Here is a 16,401-nt window from a genome sequence, read left to right as displayed (position 1 = left end):
TAGGACAACATCCAAACTGCTTAGCTGAACACAGCAGGCCTTTGTCATCTGTCCCCCTCACTGCCCCTGCCAGGGCTCTCTCCCTCGTCCCTACTCTGCCATCACGCCACAGGCCCCGGCCAGCAGAAGCTGCTCATCACCTCACCACTCCCCAAGTCCCAAGCTCTTCTCACCTCTGGCCTCCTGCGCCTGCAGCTCTGTCTTCCAGAAATGCCATTTCTTCCTCAATGCAGCACTCCGGACTTGGCTGCAGCCCCACCTCTCCTAGGGAGCTTCCCCTCGCCAGGCTTTATTTTGTTGTTTGTTCCCATTTCCTGTTTGTCTGCTCTCTTGGCACCATTGGGCTTTCTGCACTGTAGGAGAGAAACTCGCCAGTTGCTGTGTCTGTCTGCCCTGCTGGTCTGTGAACCACCTGAGGACAGGGATTGTGTCTGCACTGCTAGCACCTGGCACAGGGCCTAGCCTAGGCCGCCCCTGGGGACAGGAGCTGAGTGAAGGGAGCAATGGTCTCTGGTAGACACCTGCTAATTTGGGACTGCTGGGCCTGGGGAGGGGCTGTGCTGAGGACACAGGCTTTGAACCAGAGAGAGCTGGCTAGAGACTAAGTAGAAGACAAGCACACCCCAAGCCTCTACTCCCTCTGCTCCCCTCCTCTGGTCACCTCAACGTCAACCCCCTGGATCCAAAGAGGCCCTCGTGTGTTCCTTGGCAAATCTGCACTGCCTGTCATTAGCAGCAGGCAGCATTTCAAGCTCACTCAATCATCAAATGTGTGAAGATACACTGGGTCCCTGCCAACACTTTGAACTTCAACCAGGGCCTCTTAATGGCCTGTACCCAGCCGTGATAAGAGTATGGGAAAGTCAGTCACCTGGGTTTCACTAACAGCGTGCATTCAGTATCAAATTGTGGGTGCAAGGTCTCTGCTCAATAAACATTATTTAATGGCTGTACTAAGTTGGGGGGACTGGGCCTTTTGTAGCCTTTGCCATATTCCTCTTCTTTTATAATGCCAAAGACAGCTGAGAGGCAGGAGGTTGCTCAGGGTCACCTAGAGAGGCTGAGTGGGGACGAGGACCCAGGCTCTGACACCCAATTTCCTGCCCTTTGCACCAGCCCTCCCAGTTTGGTCACTGCTGTCCAATAATTAACTTTGCATTTAGATAACAACAAGGGCTCCGAGGGACCAACCATGAGAGTCATCATGGGGTTGGGTCCATCCATACAGAGTCTCTGAATCGGGAAGATATATTCCAGTTATTTGCTAACATAATCTGTTCTTAAACTTCTTATGAACAAGTTTAAATATACACAGAAATAGAAAGGCAGTATAATGAACCCCTTTGTGCCCATCAGCTGCCAGCCTTAGTAATTATCAACACCTGCTGCTCTTGGTATCATAATTTGGAACCCTATTTCCTCCCAGGAAGCTAGAAGAGACCTACACTGCAATCAGAATGATCTTTTCAAATTACAAACTGGATGGTGTCAACCTCCCCTCCTTCCTCCAAATTCTGCAGTAGAGGGGTACTCTGCTTTTGAAATGAAGATGGAGCAGATGCCCTACCCCAGCCTGCACAGCCCATCACCAGTCTTTTAAGTGAGAGAAAAATACACTTCTGTGTCACTTAAGCCACTTTTATTTGGATTTTTCTCTTATGTCAGTAGTCCTCAAACCTGGCTACACATTGGAATCCATGAAGAAGCTTAAAATAGAACAAGAACAACGAAACCAGAAATCAAGATCAATACCCAGGATCCCTATTGATCTGGTGTGTGGCTCAGGCATCCCTTTCTAAAAGTTCTCCAGGGGAGGCTCATGCACAGCCACAGCTGAACCACTGCTTAATTACACTTGTCCGAACTGATTCTGGCTGATAGGTGGCTTGCTGAAAGGGTGTCTTCTCTCAAGGAGTCCAGGGAGAAACCCAGGGCTCCTTCCTCTGCTTCCACAAAGCTCAGTGCTTATCTCTATCAGCAGGTGTCTCACAGCTTACTGCATTAGTCTGGTTTGTGTCAACCTCCTCACTGTCCTCTGAGCTCCTCCAGGGTGGAACCATGTTAGACTTATCCAGAGTGGTTGGTCTGTGAGTGAGAGCTCTTGCAAGGTCTTCAAAGCCCTACACGGTCCAGTCCTTGCCTCCTCCGTCATTACCAGGCCCTCATCACAAAATCAGTAGCTTAAGACAGCACAAATTTATTGTTTTTAGTTCTGGAGGTCAGAATTTCAAATGGCGTCTCCCTGGGCTGAAGTCTGAGTGTTGGCAGAGCTGTGTTCCTCTTGAGACACCAAGGGCAAAATTGTTCCCTTTCCTTTTCCAGCTGCTCATGTTCTTTGTCTTGTTGCTGCATCACTCTAACCTCTCCTTCCATTACTCTCTCTCTCTCTCTCTCTCTCTCTGACTCCTGGTTCCCTTTGATACAGACCCTTGCAATTACACTGGGCCTAGCAATACAGAATATTATTCTCTCTGACAATTACTAGCTCTAAATTCCCCTTTACCATGTAAGGAAATGTACGTATGGGTATCAGGTATTAGGATGGAGGCATCTTTGGGGAGTTATTATTCCACCAACAAAGTCAGTGAACATGGTGTGAAGCAAAAGGAAGTAGGAAGACATTATGGTTTAGATCTAGAATGTCCTCCAAAGGCTGTGTGTTCAGCGGGGCACCTTTTGGAAAGTGATTGCACCACAAAGGCACTAAGCTCATCAGTCATAGCTGAATGGACTTTTAGGAACTGGGGCCTGACTGGAGGAATTAGGTTACTAGGAGGCTGCCCTAGAAGGGTTTATCTCCACCCCGCAACTTCCTTGCTGCCATGAGCTGAGCAGCTGTCCCCGGCCATGATGTTTCTACCTCACCTCAGGCCTAAAAGACAGAGCCAGCTGAAGCCATGAGCCCAAATAAACCTTTCCTCCTTTAAGTTACTTGTCTCAGGTATTCTGTCACAGCAAAAAAAACAAAAACAAACAAAAAACAAAACTGACCAACACAACAGGGCTTTCAAATTTGCAAGGAAAACTAGAAATATCTTTGTTTCTTCTCCCGCATGCCCTCCTCCTTCTTTCCAGTTTTCTCACCTGAGTCTTCACAGTCTCACTAGTGTTATTAGGGTGTCACTGGGAAAACAGAAGCCACTCTAGGTGTTTTGAGTAGGAAGAAATTTAATACAGGGAATTAGATTTACATAGTGTTGGGAGCCTGGGAAATCAAGGGCAGGAAGCCATTTTTGGGAAGTCTGGAAATGTTGGGATTATGGGGAAGCTATCACCAGTGTTCTTTGCTGCCCATAGTCCAGAACTGGACACCTCTCAAAGCCATGGATAGAAGTCCACATTTACAGATGCCCACACATCTGTCTGTGTGCTATTACCCTAGTGCTATTTATGTGCCTGGGCAAGAACCTGGCTTCCAGTCTGAACTTGGAGACTGATCCCTTGTGTGACCTTGGGCAGGTCCCATTCCCTTTCTGGGTCTTACTTTTCTTAACCTTAAAAATGGGGTGCAGAAAGCAGAGGAAGAAAGACAGGCAAAAAGAGCACTGAATTTGTGGAAAATACTCAAGGCTGGTTTTGTCTGACAACATTCAGACTTTGGTCATGTTCCTAGGATGTAAGCTTCACCTGGGAGTTGAGGAAAAATACACACTTTGGTTTGATTTTTAAATGCATTTCTATTTTTAAATGCCCATTCCCTGGAAATCCCTCAGTGTTATGACCCAGTCTTCCATCCTCAGTTCAAGTGCAGACAGTGATTATAGTCAGTGTAGAATAAACAGTCCAGTTCACATGACTTTTTGTTTGGAATCTATGTGATCTGCTCATTATTCTCAGAGCTGGAACCTGCTTCAGTAACTCCCTAGACATATAAGGCTGTAAAACACTGAAGAAGAGAAATAATTTCTCTTTCCCTACTCCCCATGCCAAACACATTCCTGGTTGACTTTCCCTTCTATGATGACCCAGCTGTGGCTTGTGTTTTCACCCTTTGCCTTTCAATCCTTTTATCTAACGCTCAATGGCTCCAGGCCCGCATCCATTACAGAGGCTGGACTTTTTCTCCCCCTAAGTAAAAAGTTGAACCCCAAACATTCCTGAAACATAGTGATCCCTCTGCAAAGCTAATTTGGGCATTTTTTCCTCAGCCACTGTACAATCACCCTTCTCTTCAATCCAGAAATGTGAAGCACTGTGGAAGGTTCTTAAGTTTTTTAAATGTTTCTACAAATGTCTTCCAACAGAACTGTTTGGGGGAATTCTGCTGCTGGCCACCATTTATGAAGTGCCCAGGTGGATGTCCCGGATGGAATCTAGGTACAAAGCACACAACATAGAAGCCTCACGATGGAGTCATAGAACCCCCAGACTACTAAGGCCAGTGCTCCCCAAATATGGTTGCACATCAGATGCATATCAGGAATTTAAAACATATCTGGGCTCCAACCTGTACCTAATAATTTAGAAGCTCTGAAAGTAAAGACTAGGAGATTATATTTTTTAAAAAGTTCTTCATGCTAATAAGTTTGGAAGCCATTTGCATAGTTCAAACTTTAGCTAATATTCCCTTTCACAGGATTCTTCCAAGTAGTTGTCTATGCCTCCTTGTTCCCCTCCAGGGATGAGGGGGTCACTACCTTTCAAGGCATTCCTTCCCATCCTTGACCAACTCTGCTTTGCCAGGAAGTTTTTCTTCTGCTTCCCTATATCTTGCCTTCATGGGTCTTGCTTTGCCTTCCTGGACCCACACAGAGACTGCTTTTGCCATTCAGAGATTTGAAGGGCATACATATCTTGCCCCTTTAGTTCTAAAGTATAAATACCCCCAGAACACAACCTTTCCCCTGGGGTGCCACTTCTTGTTGCCACCAGCCTCTCAGACACGCCCAGCTTTCCAATGCAGTCTGATTCCTTGGGGGCTGCTGCATGCTTTGTCATGAACTCACCACCTGTTAATGACTGACCGATTTATCGCTAAGTCTCAACCCCAGAATGCCAAGTGTCCAAGGGTTGTGGCCTGTCCACATGCTGTGGGGGAGGCAGAAAAACTTTGCAAGAGGGTAATGTGGTTGCTGGGGAACCCCAAAGGAAGTGTGGGCATTAGGGTGACAAGAGGCAGAACATAGTGCCTCCACAAAGGGCTAAATTCTGCACAAGTGCTGTAAACATAATAACGATAGTATGGCAGCAAAAGATTCCTTTGACATGTCGCTTAAGAAAGAACAAGATGTGTTAGGTTATGTTTGGAGAGGTGGGGATTTAATGCAGGGAAATGGGGAGTTCACAGAAAGGGCCAGAGGAAGACCAGCACTGAGCCCTCCACCCCCAAGCAGCATGGATGAGGCCCGCCAACCTGTTACCAACTGAGCCCACCCTGGAGCTACCTGACAAGACGCATTCCCGAAGCTGTGATTCAAAGAGCAGGTAGCCGGAGTGCAGCGGCCACAGCCGCAGCCGCCACTCCACAGTCAAAAAACCAAAAAAGGGACAGGAATGCTGCTGAAAATCCTCCTGTTTCTGCCAGTCCTGCAACTGATGCCCACAAAGGGCAAGCAAATACCCTCCACCTCGCTCCTCTCTTCAGCATCTGGCTGACTGGCAGCACCAGTTCATAATCAGAACTCTAGCTGCAAAGAAGGCTGGGAAACACAGCAGTCGGCTTTCAGACCTCTTCAACCAGAAGGAGAGCACATGAAGGTGGAGTGAGTGAGATAGATCTGAGCATCTGTCTTTGCATCCTTCAGAGCAACACGATGCAGAGCACCAAATGTTCAACAGTCAGCCAGGCGTGGCGGCACATGTGTGTAATCCCTGCACTTGGCAGGAGGATGCTGAGTTTGAGGCCAGTTTGGGCTACATAGTGAGATTCTGTCTTGAAAAACCAAAAACTCAAACCAAAACTAAAACCAAAACACAAAACAAAACAACTGGCTAACAGAGCTCCTACAGTGGGCTTGTATGCTGCTTTGCAGAGGATGTGGTCTGTAGTAATAGAGCACAAAAGCTCCTAATATAGTGGTTACAGTGCTATGGGTTTTTTTTTTTTTTTTTTTAAGCATTAGAATAGAAACCACTATATGATTTCATTTTTATTAAAAGATGTTTTGAAAGATGCAGGGGAAAAAGGACCAGCAAGATAAACATCCAGTCTTAATAATGGTTACCTTTGGGCGACAGGATTATAAGTAATTTTTTTTTCTTCTTTGTTCATTCTTTTTATATTTTCCAAGCATATATATTTGTCCTTAGGGCACAAAATGTGGATTTTTAATAAGGCGTACATATACAGTCTTAAAGGAACTGGGGAACACAGAAGTGAAAGTTCGGAAATTGGTTACTCAGGGTAAGAATGAGGGAGAAGCAAAGCGGAGAAGGGGTTAAAAGATGGCAGTGGAGTCAGGCGCATCCTGAGCCAGGGAGAATCTTACTCCTTCCCCATTCTAGGTCTCTGTTTCCTTTGCCAAACGAGAGCCTTGGGACCTGTCTTGAGCCCCGCAGCAGCCCGCCCCACGGAGCCGCTGGCGCTGTGCGCTCTCTGCGAGGCCGGGACAGACGCGCTGGGCCCAGGGGCGTCCTGGGAGGCGTGGCCGGACCTGGGCCGGCGCTCCGCAGCACTGGGCGGGGCCTGTGGCGGTCCGGGACAGGCGGGGGGACTGGAGCTGGGAGCGCCAGCCCTGCTCTGAACCTGGACTTCAGCTGCCCACGGAGCCAGCGGCAGGTAGCTAACTCCCTTCCTCCTGGGCCCCGGCCCTGAGAGCTGGCCTTGTTCTCTGCCCCTTCCATCCCTGTTCTCCTTCCCACCTCGCTTCCCGCCAGGTGGCCGGGAACGCGGACCTCCCACACCTTCCCAGTTAGCTCGACCCCAGCGCCCACGCGCGCTCCGCCCACTCCAGCGTGGCCCGGATGTAGCCCAGGGCGGGTGAGGTGAGCGCTACCAGGGTCTCCAACACTGAGAAAGCACTGTCCTTTGTTCAGTGGGCCCTGGTACAGGGTGAACCGTAAAAAATTCTCGAGGAAATGAAAAGCTAGGTCTGTGCAAACTCAAGATGAAGCTCCTGTACTTTCTTGCTTTGTGTCTGCAGTGAGTCCATAAAGGCCTAAGGTTCCTTTTTTTTGTCCAGAATAAGGGTCACCATGTGTGCTGAATACCCAGGGGGCTGCAGGGAGGTTTGGTGAATTTACACCGGGACAATGATCTGCACACGATCAAGTGTGCGCCGCCTGTGAGCAGTGGTCTTGCTATGTGCATGTGCAGGTGATGTCGGACCCTATGTGGGCCCTGAGTAGGAGTAGCCTTAGCGTGAGCTTTTAAAAGAAGTTTTCCAGCATTGATCTGTGACCAGCTCTCCTGCCTGCTTTTGACCTCCAACACCCCACCCGGTGGGTGGGTGAGCTCCTTTTTCCTCCACTTCCCCTGGGACTTTTCCCCTCCCAGACCCATGCCTCTCAGTTGGTTGCAAGGTTGCTTCAATCCCAGTATGTGACAGGACTCAGCTCGAAATGAACTTAAGAGCACCCTGGCCAGCGCCACTGTGCTGGCTCTGCGTCCCTCAGAGGGAAGGCTTTCCTGCTGATTTTGTGGGACCCTCCTGAGTAAGTTCTTTGTTCTGCTCTGTGCACAGGGATGGAGTGTGCCAAGTGCTGGGAATCGGTACAGGCAAGTGCAATTCCCTTTTGCTGCTCGGTTGGCAAGACTCATGTGAGACAGCAAGGGTAGAGGAAGGAACTTAATCCTGGCTGGAGAATAACTGTTTCAGCTAATTTAGGAACTTTATACAGTCTGATGTTCATCTAATAAGTTTTAGGCACTGTTGAAGTTTTCTAGCCGTTGCTGTTTTAATAAACTTTACACTGTTTTCAGAGTCATAGTTGAGAATAAACAGACCTTTTTCCCAGTGGCTGCCCTATTTGCTGTGCTTTGGGAAAGCTGAGGCTGGAGCGGGGCTGGGCCGAGACCTGGTGTGCAGGGGGTTGGAATGGTTTTTGAGACACGGTCAGCGCTGACTCCAGGGTAGAATGTGCCTGGCTTTTTGTAAGTGAGACCCATTCAGCATAACCCCAGGCAGCATTTCATATATGGGGACACAGGTTCAAGGTGGTGTTTTAAAGCAGACATCTCTCTCTTGTGAGTAACTGTCTCCAAGTGTCCTTGCTTTCTACTCAAATTTTAGGTCAATTCCTCAGTGGTCTTCATGAACATCTGGATGTTTCCTGAGTATATCATTCATTCTAACTATTGAGCAGCTATTCTGTAGCAGACATAATCAGGGACATAGCAATGAATAAAACAAGTGATCAAGCAAAAATCCCTGCCTTTGGGGAACTTACAATTACTGGAAGGAGGCAGACAGTAAATATATACACGTGTAAATACAGTATTTGGAATGTGAGCTGGAAGAATACAAAGTGGGGTGCCTGGGATAGAGCATATTAGATGGGAGAAGATGCAGTGTTATGAAGGGTGGTTAGGGAAGGCCTTGCTGAGGAGATAACATCTGAGCAGAGACTCCGAAGAGGTGTGGAGTAAACCACAGAGTTAGGGAACGTGATGGAAGTGGATCGCTTACAATTTGTACTTTTAGAGTTGAATCAGAATGTCTGAGTTGGTGGGGTTTGGGTGGTCCCTTTGCCCCTTCCCGTCTGTTCACCCTGGTTCTATCTGTCCCTCTCTAGAGTAGCCAGCATGCTGCGCTTCCTGGTGCCCCGTCTGCTCTGCCTCCGAGGCAGGACTGCCCAGTACTCCTCGGCTGCAGCGCTCCCCAACCCCATCCGGAACCCAGACATCCGCTACAGCCAGCTCTTCATCAACAATGAGTGGCATGATGCAGTCAGCAAGAAGACCTTTCCCACGGTCAACCCTACCACAGGAGAGGTCATCGGGCATGTGGCTGAAGGGGACCGGGCTGATGTGGATCTGGCTGTGAAAGCAGCCCGGGAGGCCTTCCGTCTGGGGTCACCATGGCGCCGTATGGATGCCTCAGAGCGAGGCCGGCTCTTGAACCGGCTGGCTGACCTGGTGGAGCGAGATCGTGTCTACTTGGCCTCACTGGAGACGTTGGACAATGGGAAGCCCTTCCAAGAGTCTTATGCCTTGGACCTGGATGAGGTTATCAAGGTGTACCGCTACTTTGCGGGCTGGGCTGACAAGTGGCATGGCAAGACCATCCCCATGGATGGGGAGCATTTCTGCTTCACCCGCCACGAGCCTGTGGGTGTCTGTGGCCAGATAATCCCATGGAACTTCCCCTTGGTGATGCAGGGCTGGAAGCTCGCCCCAGCACTTGCCACAGGCAACACTGTGGTTATGAAGGTCGCTGAGCAGACCCCTCTTTCTGCCTTGTACTTGGCCTCCCTTGTCAAAGAGGCTGGCTTTCCCCCTGGAGTGGTGAATGTCATCACAGGCTATGGCCCCACAGCAGGAGCAGCTATTGCCCAGCACATGGATATTGATAAAGTTGCCTTCACCGGCTCCACTGAGGTGGGCCACCTGGTCCAGAAAGCAGCAGGTGATTCCAATCTGAAGAGAGTCACCCTGGAGCTGGGTGGGAAGAGCCCCAGCATCGTCCTGGCCGACGCAGACATGGATCACGCTGTGGACCAGTGTCATGAAGCCCTCTTCTTCAACATGGGCCAGTGCTGCTGTGCCGGTTCGCAGACCTTCATTGAAGAATCTATCTATGATGAATTTCTCGAGAGAACCGTGGAGAAAGCCAAGCAGAGGAAAGTTGGAAACCCTTTTGAGCTGGATACCCAACAGGGTCCCCAGGTGGACAAGGAGCAGTTTGACCGAATCCTGGGCTACATCAGCCTTGGCCAGAAGGAGGGGGCAAAGCTTCTTTGTGGAGGAGAGCGTTTTGGGAGGCAAGGTTTCTTCATCCAGCCAACAGTCTTTGGTGGGGTGCAGGATGACATGAGGATTGCTCAGGAGGAGATCTTTGGGCCCGTTCAGCCTCTGTTCAAGTTCAAGAAGATTGAGGAGGTGATTGAGAGGGCCAACAACACCAGGTACGGGCTGGCTGCTGCTGTGTTCACGCGGGACCTGGACAAGGCCATGTACTTCACCCAGGCTCTCCAAGCGGGGACTGTGTGGGTGAACACCTATAACATTGTGACCTGCCACACACCATTCGGGGGCTTTAAAGAATCTGGCAATGGGAGGGAGTTGGGGGAGGATGGGCTTCGAGCCTATACGGAGGTGAAGACAGTCACCATCAAGGTTCCTCAGAAAAACTCGTGAGAACAGCCCCATGGAGGCCCAGCCCCAGTCCAGCCGTTTCACACCCAGCTGGAGCCGTGGTTACCAAATGAGTTTTAGGCATGGAGCCCCTTTATTTGTTCTGAATAGAAGAGAACCCCAACAAATCACACAGTTAAGCTAGAGATATTCTGTTTGAAACAGGCAGGGAGACTGGGCTCACAGTCCTACCCAACTGCTCCTCAGCCCCTATCCCTTGGGGCACTTCATTTACTTCTATGAAACCTTAGGAATCTCTGGAAGACCAAATAAAAACCACTGACTAGATGGACAGTCACCTTTAGTCCTTCCTGCAGATCCAGGGACTTTCTAGCAGATTAATTCAGTGGCTTTGTGGATGGACTCAACTCAGACACAGCATTGAAAGGTATGAGGATTTCTGAACTAAGTGGACATCAAATCTAGGTCCTCTTCATCAACTTAACTGGATAACTGAGGCTGCTTTTTTTTTTTTTTTCTAGGTACCAATTGTTGGCTGTTTTGTTTGCTTGTCCTTCACTTGCTACTGATTTTTCTTAATTTGAAGGAAAAGGTAGGCAAAGAATGCAATTACATAATCATACCTTCAAAATAAACTCAAACACCCCAAACGTCTGTCAGGTGTTGAGTGGATAAACAAAATGTTTGCATGGGATATTCCTTCAACTACTAACCACAGAAAGAATGAAGTACTTCTTTTAAGAACATCATGCTATGTGAAGGAAACCACACATACAAGGCCACATACTGTGTGTTTGCATTTATATGAAATGTCCAGACTAGGCAAATCTATAGAGATAGAAAGTACCTTAGTGATTGATGGGGGCTGGGGAAGGAGTGAATGGGGAGTAACTAACTGCTCGTGAGTATGGAATTTTTTAGAGGGAGATTTTGAAAATATTCTGGAATTGGACCGAAGCGATGATTGTACTACTTTGCAAATGTATTAAAAAGTGGCAAATTATACCTTAATTGTGGTGTGTGAATTAATTTTATTTAAAAGTTAAAACTGATACCTTCTGTTTGCAAATCCATTTTGTCTCAATATTTTCTTGCTACTGAACTTTCTGAGTCTGGGGGCTAGGTAGGGACCCACGTAATCATCCAGTTAGCCCCAGCCGGGTACAAAAGTCCCTGGCATAACGTTTCTATTCTTGTTTTCATTTTCTCTTGGCTGATGACAAAGTGCAGACTTTGTCATAGAGAAAAGCTCTGGTTCCCACCCAGAGCAAGGCCATCTCATTTCTAGGCTTCCACTAACATTTTTGCAGCAACCTCCATGATACCACAGCACCTCTCAAGACAAGCCCAGCATCAGGGCCATCCTGACGTGTTGGGGGTTCCTAAGTTGCAAACCTCAGTGTTCACTATCGTTATTGTTAATCTTGCTGCTTTCATTTCCACATGTGATGAAAGTCAAGCTAGCCAGCCAGGCAAGGTCAGAAGCAGAATGTTGAACCTGTCTCTTTCTCTTCCATCTTTCTAAACCATGTTGCCTTCAAATCACCCTGTGGTTAAGTCCATTTGTTTTACGGAGTACACACCCCTGTCATCACTTGAATATCCTCGCATCAAGATGATTTTGTTCTCTATCTTAGGTTTGACCTGAAACTTTCTCAAGGGTTTAGGATGTACTTGGTTCCCTCATCTCTCTTCCTTAGGTCACCTCCCATGCCACTTGTCTAAGGCTGAGGTAACGCAGACTCTTCTGAAGCACAACTTCCGTCTCTGTCTCTTGCAGGCTGTGAGCAGCTCTGCTGCACAGTGGCGGAGGTTCCTATGGACAGACAGGCTTGGGATGTGGGAGTGAGGGGATAGGTGAGCATCTGTAATGCTAATATCGCCACCACAATGTGTTAACCAGGCCTTTCCTTGTCTGATTCCTAATACTTCTAAACCAGACAGCAACTTTGTAGAGGGTGTCCACCTAGGGGGTGCTGCTTTGGGAAAGGACAATCTTTAGGGTCCCTTATCTTGAGCCTTGAAATTCTGAGACTGAAGACTCAGATAAATGAGATTCATAATCAGTTCAGCCCTTGAGACCCCTCTCCATTCACTTTACTCTGCACGCAAACAGAGTAAAACTCAAACTACTACAATTTGCTCTGAAAGCAAACCCATGAGCGAGGAGGTTTCACTAGATGTCACGGTTTAGTCCAGGCATGGCTGGCAACACTGGGGGAAGTACCATAGCTGCTGCAGTTCTGGGCCATTCATCTGACTGAAAATCTTTCCCTATGCTCTCCAATGTGCCATGCCAGGTACCTTTGCACACCACTGAAGCCTTATAACACTACTGAACACAAGAGTGGAGTTACCCATTTTTTCCCTCTCCAGATGAAGATTTGGAAGCTAAGAGGTTTAGGAAGCAGCCTGTTTGGGGTCAGGCTCCAGGAGCGTGAAGCAGAGGCCCGAGAGAGGGATGTACTGAGGAGCATGAAAAGTTGAAAGAACCGAAGAACCCACAGCGACACCAAGTGAGCCGAACATATCCTGCTTCTTGCTGGACCCAGCAGGACTGCACCCCAATCTTGCTCCTTCTCTCAATCAGATCTGAGGCCACTTAGGAACTTGAATTTGTATTGGCTCCATTGTGGGTGTGAGGCTGACCTCTAGTGGTTGCCCTTTTAACTAATTTGCTTAGATCATTCATGGGGGGGGGTCTACTCTAGGCTAATTGTTGAGAGAAAGAGAAATGAATAAGGAAGGTTGATCTGTGGGAGCTCACAATCTCCCATGAGAAGTGATTGCAGAACAGGGTAAAAGCGCAATGACAAATAGAAGTACAGAGGTCACAGGGTAATGAGATAAAAGAATGTTTATTAAACATCCACAATGTGTCATTCAATGTTTTTGACTGCCCCAAGGCAGTTACTTGACAATACTTACCACGTATTATCATTCTACACTTGATGAGCGTTGAGCCCTGGAGTTGCTCACCTGGTAACTGGAGCCTGGACTCCCACAGAGGGTCCTCTGGCCCTCTACTCCAGGCTGCTGCCTTCCAGGACACCCAGATAGCCTTGGAGCAAGGCTTGCAGGAGTGGGACATCCCGTTGGACAGAAGATGACTAGGCGGAGAGGTAAGGGTAGAGAGGGCACACAGGAGTAGAAGATGGCAATCTGTTCCCTAGGGAGAGGCAGGTCGGGAGGTAGGCAGGGGCTGCGCTGCAAAGGGGCTGAGGCACCTGCCAGGAAGTCTTGCAGTGTAGTGTTATGGTCTAGCTCTGGAATGTCCTCCACAGCCTCACATATGTCCCCCTCCCAGCGCCTCCCTTTGCTCTCTGCTTCCTCTCCACCATGACATGATAGCTTTCTTCCGCCCAAGCTCTTCCATGCTGCTGCAGTGTTTGAGCTGTGCATGGACTGAAACTGTAAGCCAGATAAACCTCTCTTCCTTAAAGTGCAGGCTTTGAGTATTGTGTCTCTGCAGCAAGGAAGCAACTAAGACAGGAAGCCTCTGAGGGTGTTGAAGGAAAGGGGTAGAGTCATCCTCAGTTTCTAAAGGTGGCTCTGCTTCCACCTGGAGGGACGGTTGAGGGGGTCAACTTGGAGCTGACACTGCTGCCCATGTCCACCATGGTGCTGGCCGAAGAGGGCTGGGGAGTGGTGGGAGATTCTGGAAAGCCAGGAGGTGGGCATCGGGGGTGGTGACAGATTGACAAAAGAGGACAGCGGAAGTTGAGATACCTCACATTTCTGGCTGGGGCAGCCGTGTGGTGTGTGTGCATGTGGGGTGCCAGAGCAAGGGTACCTTCTGGAAGAGCTACTTTAGGGACAGGGTGGTGAGTTTGTTTATTCAGCACACAGGTTGACTATGTACCAGGAATTATTCTGGGTTAAACAAAAATCCTGCACTCTTAACTGATGGAGTAGGTAGACCATAAGCCGAATGTGTGACATACAGCTGTCCTTCCGTATAAACAGGAGATTGGTTCCAGGACCCAGTGGATAGCTAAACCCTCAGGTGCTCAAGTCCCTTGTATGAAATGATGTAGTATTTCTCATAACCTTGCGCATCTTCCCATATAGTTAAATCATCTCCAGATTACTTATAATGCCTACTATGATATAAATGCTATGTAAATCATTGTTACATGGTACTGTTTCGTGAATAAAGACAAGAAAAAGGTCTGTGCATGTTTAGTGCAGTTGCCATTTTTTCTCTAAAATTTCCGATCCATGGTTGGCTGAATGACCTTCAGACATAGAGGCCGACTGCACTGAGTCAGATAGTCAAGGGTGTAATGCAGAAAAGCCTGCTGGGAAGGGGAATAGGAAATGTCAGGGGAATGGGGCAGGGGCTGTGATTTTCAATCAAGAGATCAGTGACCGTCTCACTGAAGATGTGCCAAAGCTGTAGTATCCCTGGGAGCACAAGGGACATAGGAAGCCAGGTTGCTGGGGGAGCAAGCAAGGGGCAGAGACAAAGCCAGGGCAGCAGCAGGACACACAGTTAGTTTGAAGGCCACTGTGCAGATGGATTGGGACTTTACTGTGAGTGAGGGAGGAGCCACTGCAGAGTTCTGAGCAGAGTTGCAACATGACCTGATGCACTTTGAAAGGATTGCTGGGGCTGGCGTGTTGAGAATGGGTTGTAGGGAGAGCAAGGAGAGCCCGACCTTGAGAATGCCCACATCGAGGGGCGAGTTCCATAAGGGGCCTGAGGCAGAAGCTGTCTCAGGAACAGGAGCAGGACCTGGGGGAATCATGGAAGGTGGACTTCCCCAGGGAAGGAAATCACATGCTCCCAAGAGATCAAGTACAGGGCACGCTGAGGAGTGTCCCTTGACACGGCAGTCTGTGTGCAGTGGGACAGGAGTCAGGCTGCTGTGGGTTGAGAGCACTACACATCCCCCCAAGCCACAGTGGTCTGTACGCTAGTGCTAGGGTGAGGAAGACCAACTGGGTGTTAGGGTAGGAGGCCTTTGAGAGCCTCTCGCATCCTCACTCAGTCCCCCGAGACAGTCAGAGTAATTGTCCAAGGTCACAAGCTGAGGAAGGCCAGAGCGTGGCCTGAATTAGACCTCTCAGCTCCCAGGCAAGCATTCTCCCCATGCGCATTAATGTAATGTTAGCTGCTGTAAGTGAGCCCTTAAATCTAAGGGGCTTAAAACAACAATGGCTTGTTCATTGCTTATGTAATAATCTCATGCAGAAACCTGGCCACCTGGCAGTTCTCTCCCACAAGGAGATTCAGGGACAGTTTCCTTCCATCCATCTACAGTAGTTCTTAGTATATGTTACATGTTTCTCTGAGAAGCTAATGAAAGAGGTAGACTTTTTCACCATACTAAAATACACACATGCACCCTCACATGAAACTTGACATCCTTTCAAGGGGTTCATAGCACCCACGAATTCAAGAGATCCATGGGTCTGCACCCACCTGGGGTCTCAGAGACCATGTGTCAGTTGCGTGATGGGGAGGGGAGGACAGAAAAGGCACACTGACCTCTTACAACACCCTGGCCTCCCAGTGGAGCCCAGCACCTCTATTTACATTTCACTGGCATCCCCCCAATATTTTCAGAGCGAAGGAAAGCTGGACTTGTGGGTGTTATGGGACATCACAACACCGTGGAGGGGCCCGGGTGGCCAGTGGCCAGTGTGCTGCCACCTCTGCCAGTCTCGCCCCACTGCAGGCAGGTGTGTGTGATGGTGAAGGCTTCTCACGAGGATGTGCGTGCGGTCCAGTCCCTTGCCGTCCAGCCTTGCTCATGCTGCTTCTCTCTCCTTACTCCCATCATCTACAGAGTGAGTCCACTCGCTTAGGGCCCTATCGAGGGCCCACCTTCTTCAAGACCTTTGATCTTCTCAATCCACCCCTACCCCTAGAAATCACAGCATCCTCTTTTCACTTGGTTTTATCCGATGGCAGCTCTGCTAATTGAGAAGTCATAAAATGGGTCTAACTTTTTGGTCCCATTTGACAAGCTGTCACATACTTCTGTTTTCTCTCCTTGCCCTCTGCCATCCGCTGCAGAGCGGACAGTGTGTGGTTTTTCACTCAGAGCACAGCAGGTCGGGGCAGTGAGGTTGACCTTCGGGGCCAATGAGGAAACAGAGCCTCAGAGTTAAGGGAAGTGACCCAGACCCATGGACTGTGACAGCACTTGCCCTTGGCTGCATGTCCTCCAGCGCCGAAGCTACTGTCCATTATACCC

At 48.9% G+C, this 16,401-nt stretch overlaps 1 protein-coding gene across 1 annotated transcript; it reads left to right on the top strand.

Moving 5' to 3' along the window:
• The first annotated feature begins 6,627 nt into the window (after positions 1–6,627).
• Aldh1b1 (aldehyde dehydrogenase 1 family, member B1) lies at positions 6,628–11,206 on the top strand. The gene is made up of 2 exons (XM_005382856.2): positions 6,628–6,718; positions 8,674–11,206. The coding sequence occupies exon 2, from the start codon at positions 8,684–8,686 to the stop codon at positions 10,235–10,237; it is 1,554 nt and encodes a 517-aa protein (XP_005382913.1). The 5' UTR covers positions 6,628–6,718; positions 8,674–8,683; the 3' UTR covers positions 10,238–11,206.
• The last annotated feature ends 5,195 nt before the right edge of the window (positions 11,207–16,401 follow it).

The sequence above is a fragment of the Chinchilla lanigera genome, unplaced genomic scaffold, assembly GCF_000276665.1.
Source record: "Chinchilla lanigera isolate Chin_1 unplaced genomic scaffold, ChiLan1.0 scaffold00018, whole genome shotgun sequence".
NCBI classification, from domain to species: domain Eukaryota; kingdom Metazoa; phylum Chordata; class Mammalia; order Rodentia; family Chinchillidae; genus Chinchilla; species Chinchilla lanigera.
This window is presented reverse-complemented; position numbering and strand designations above follow the sequence as displayed.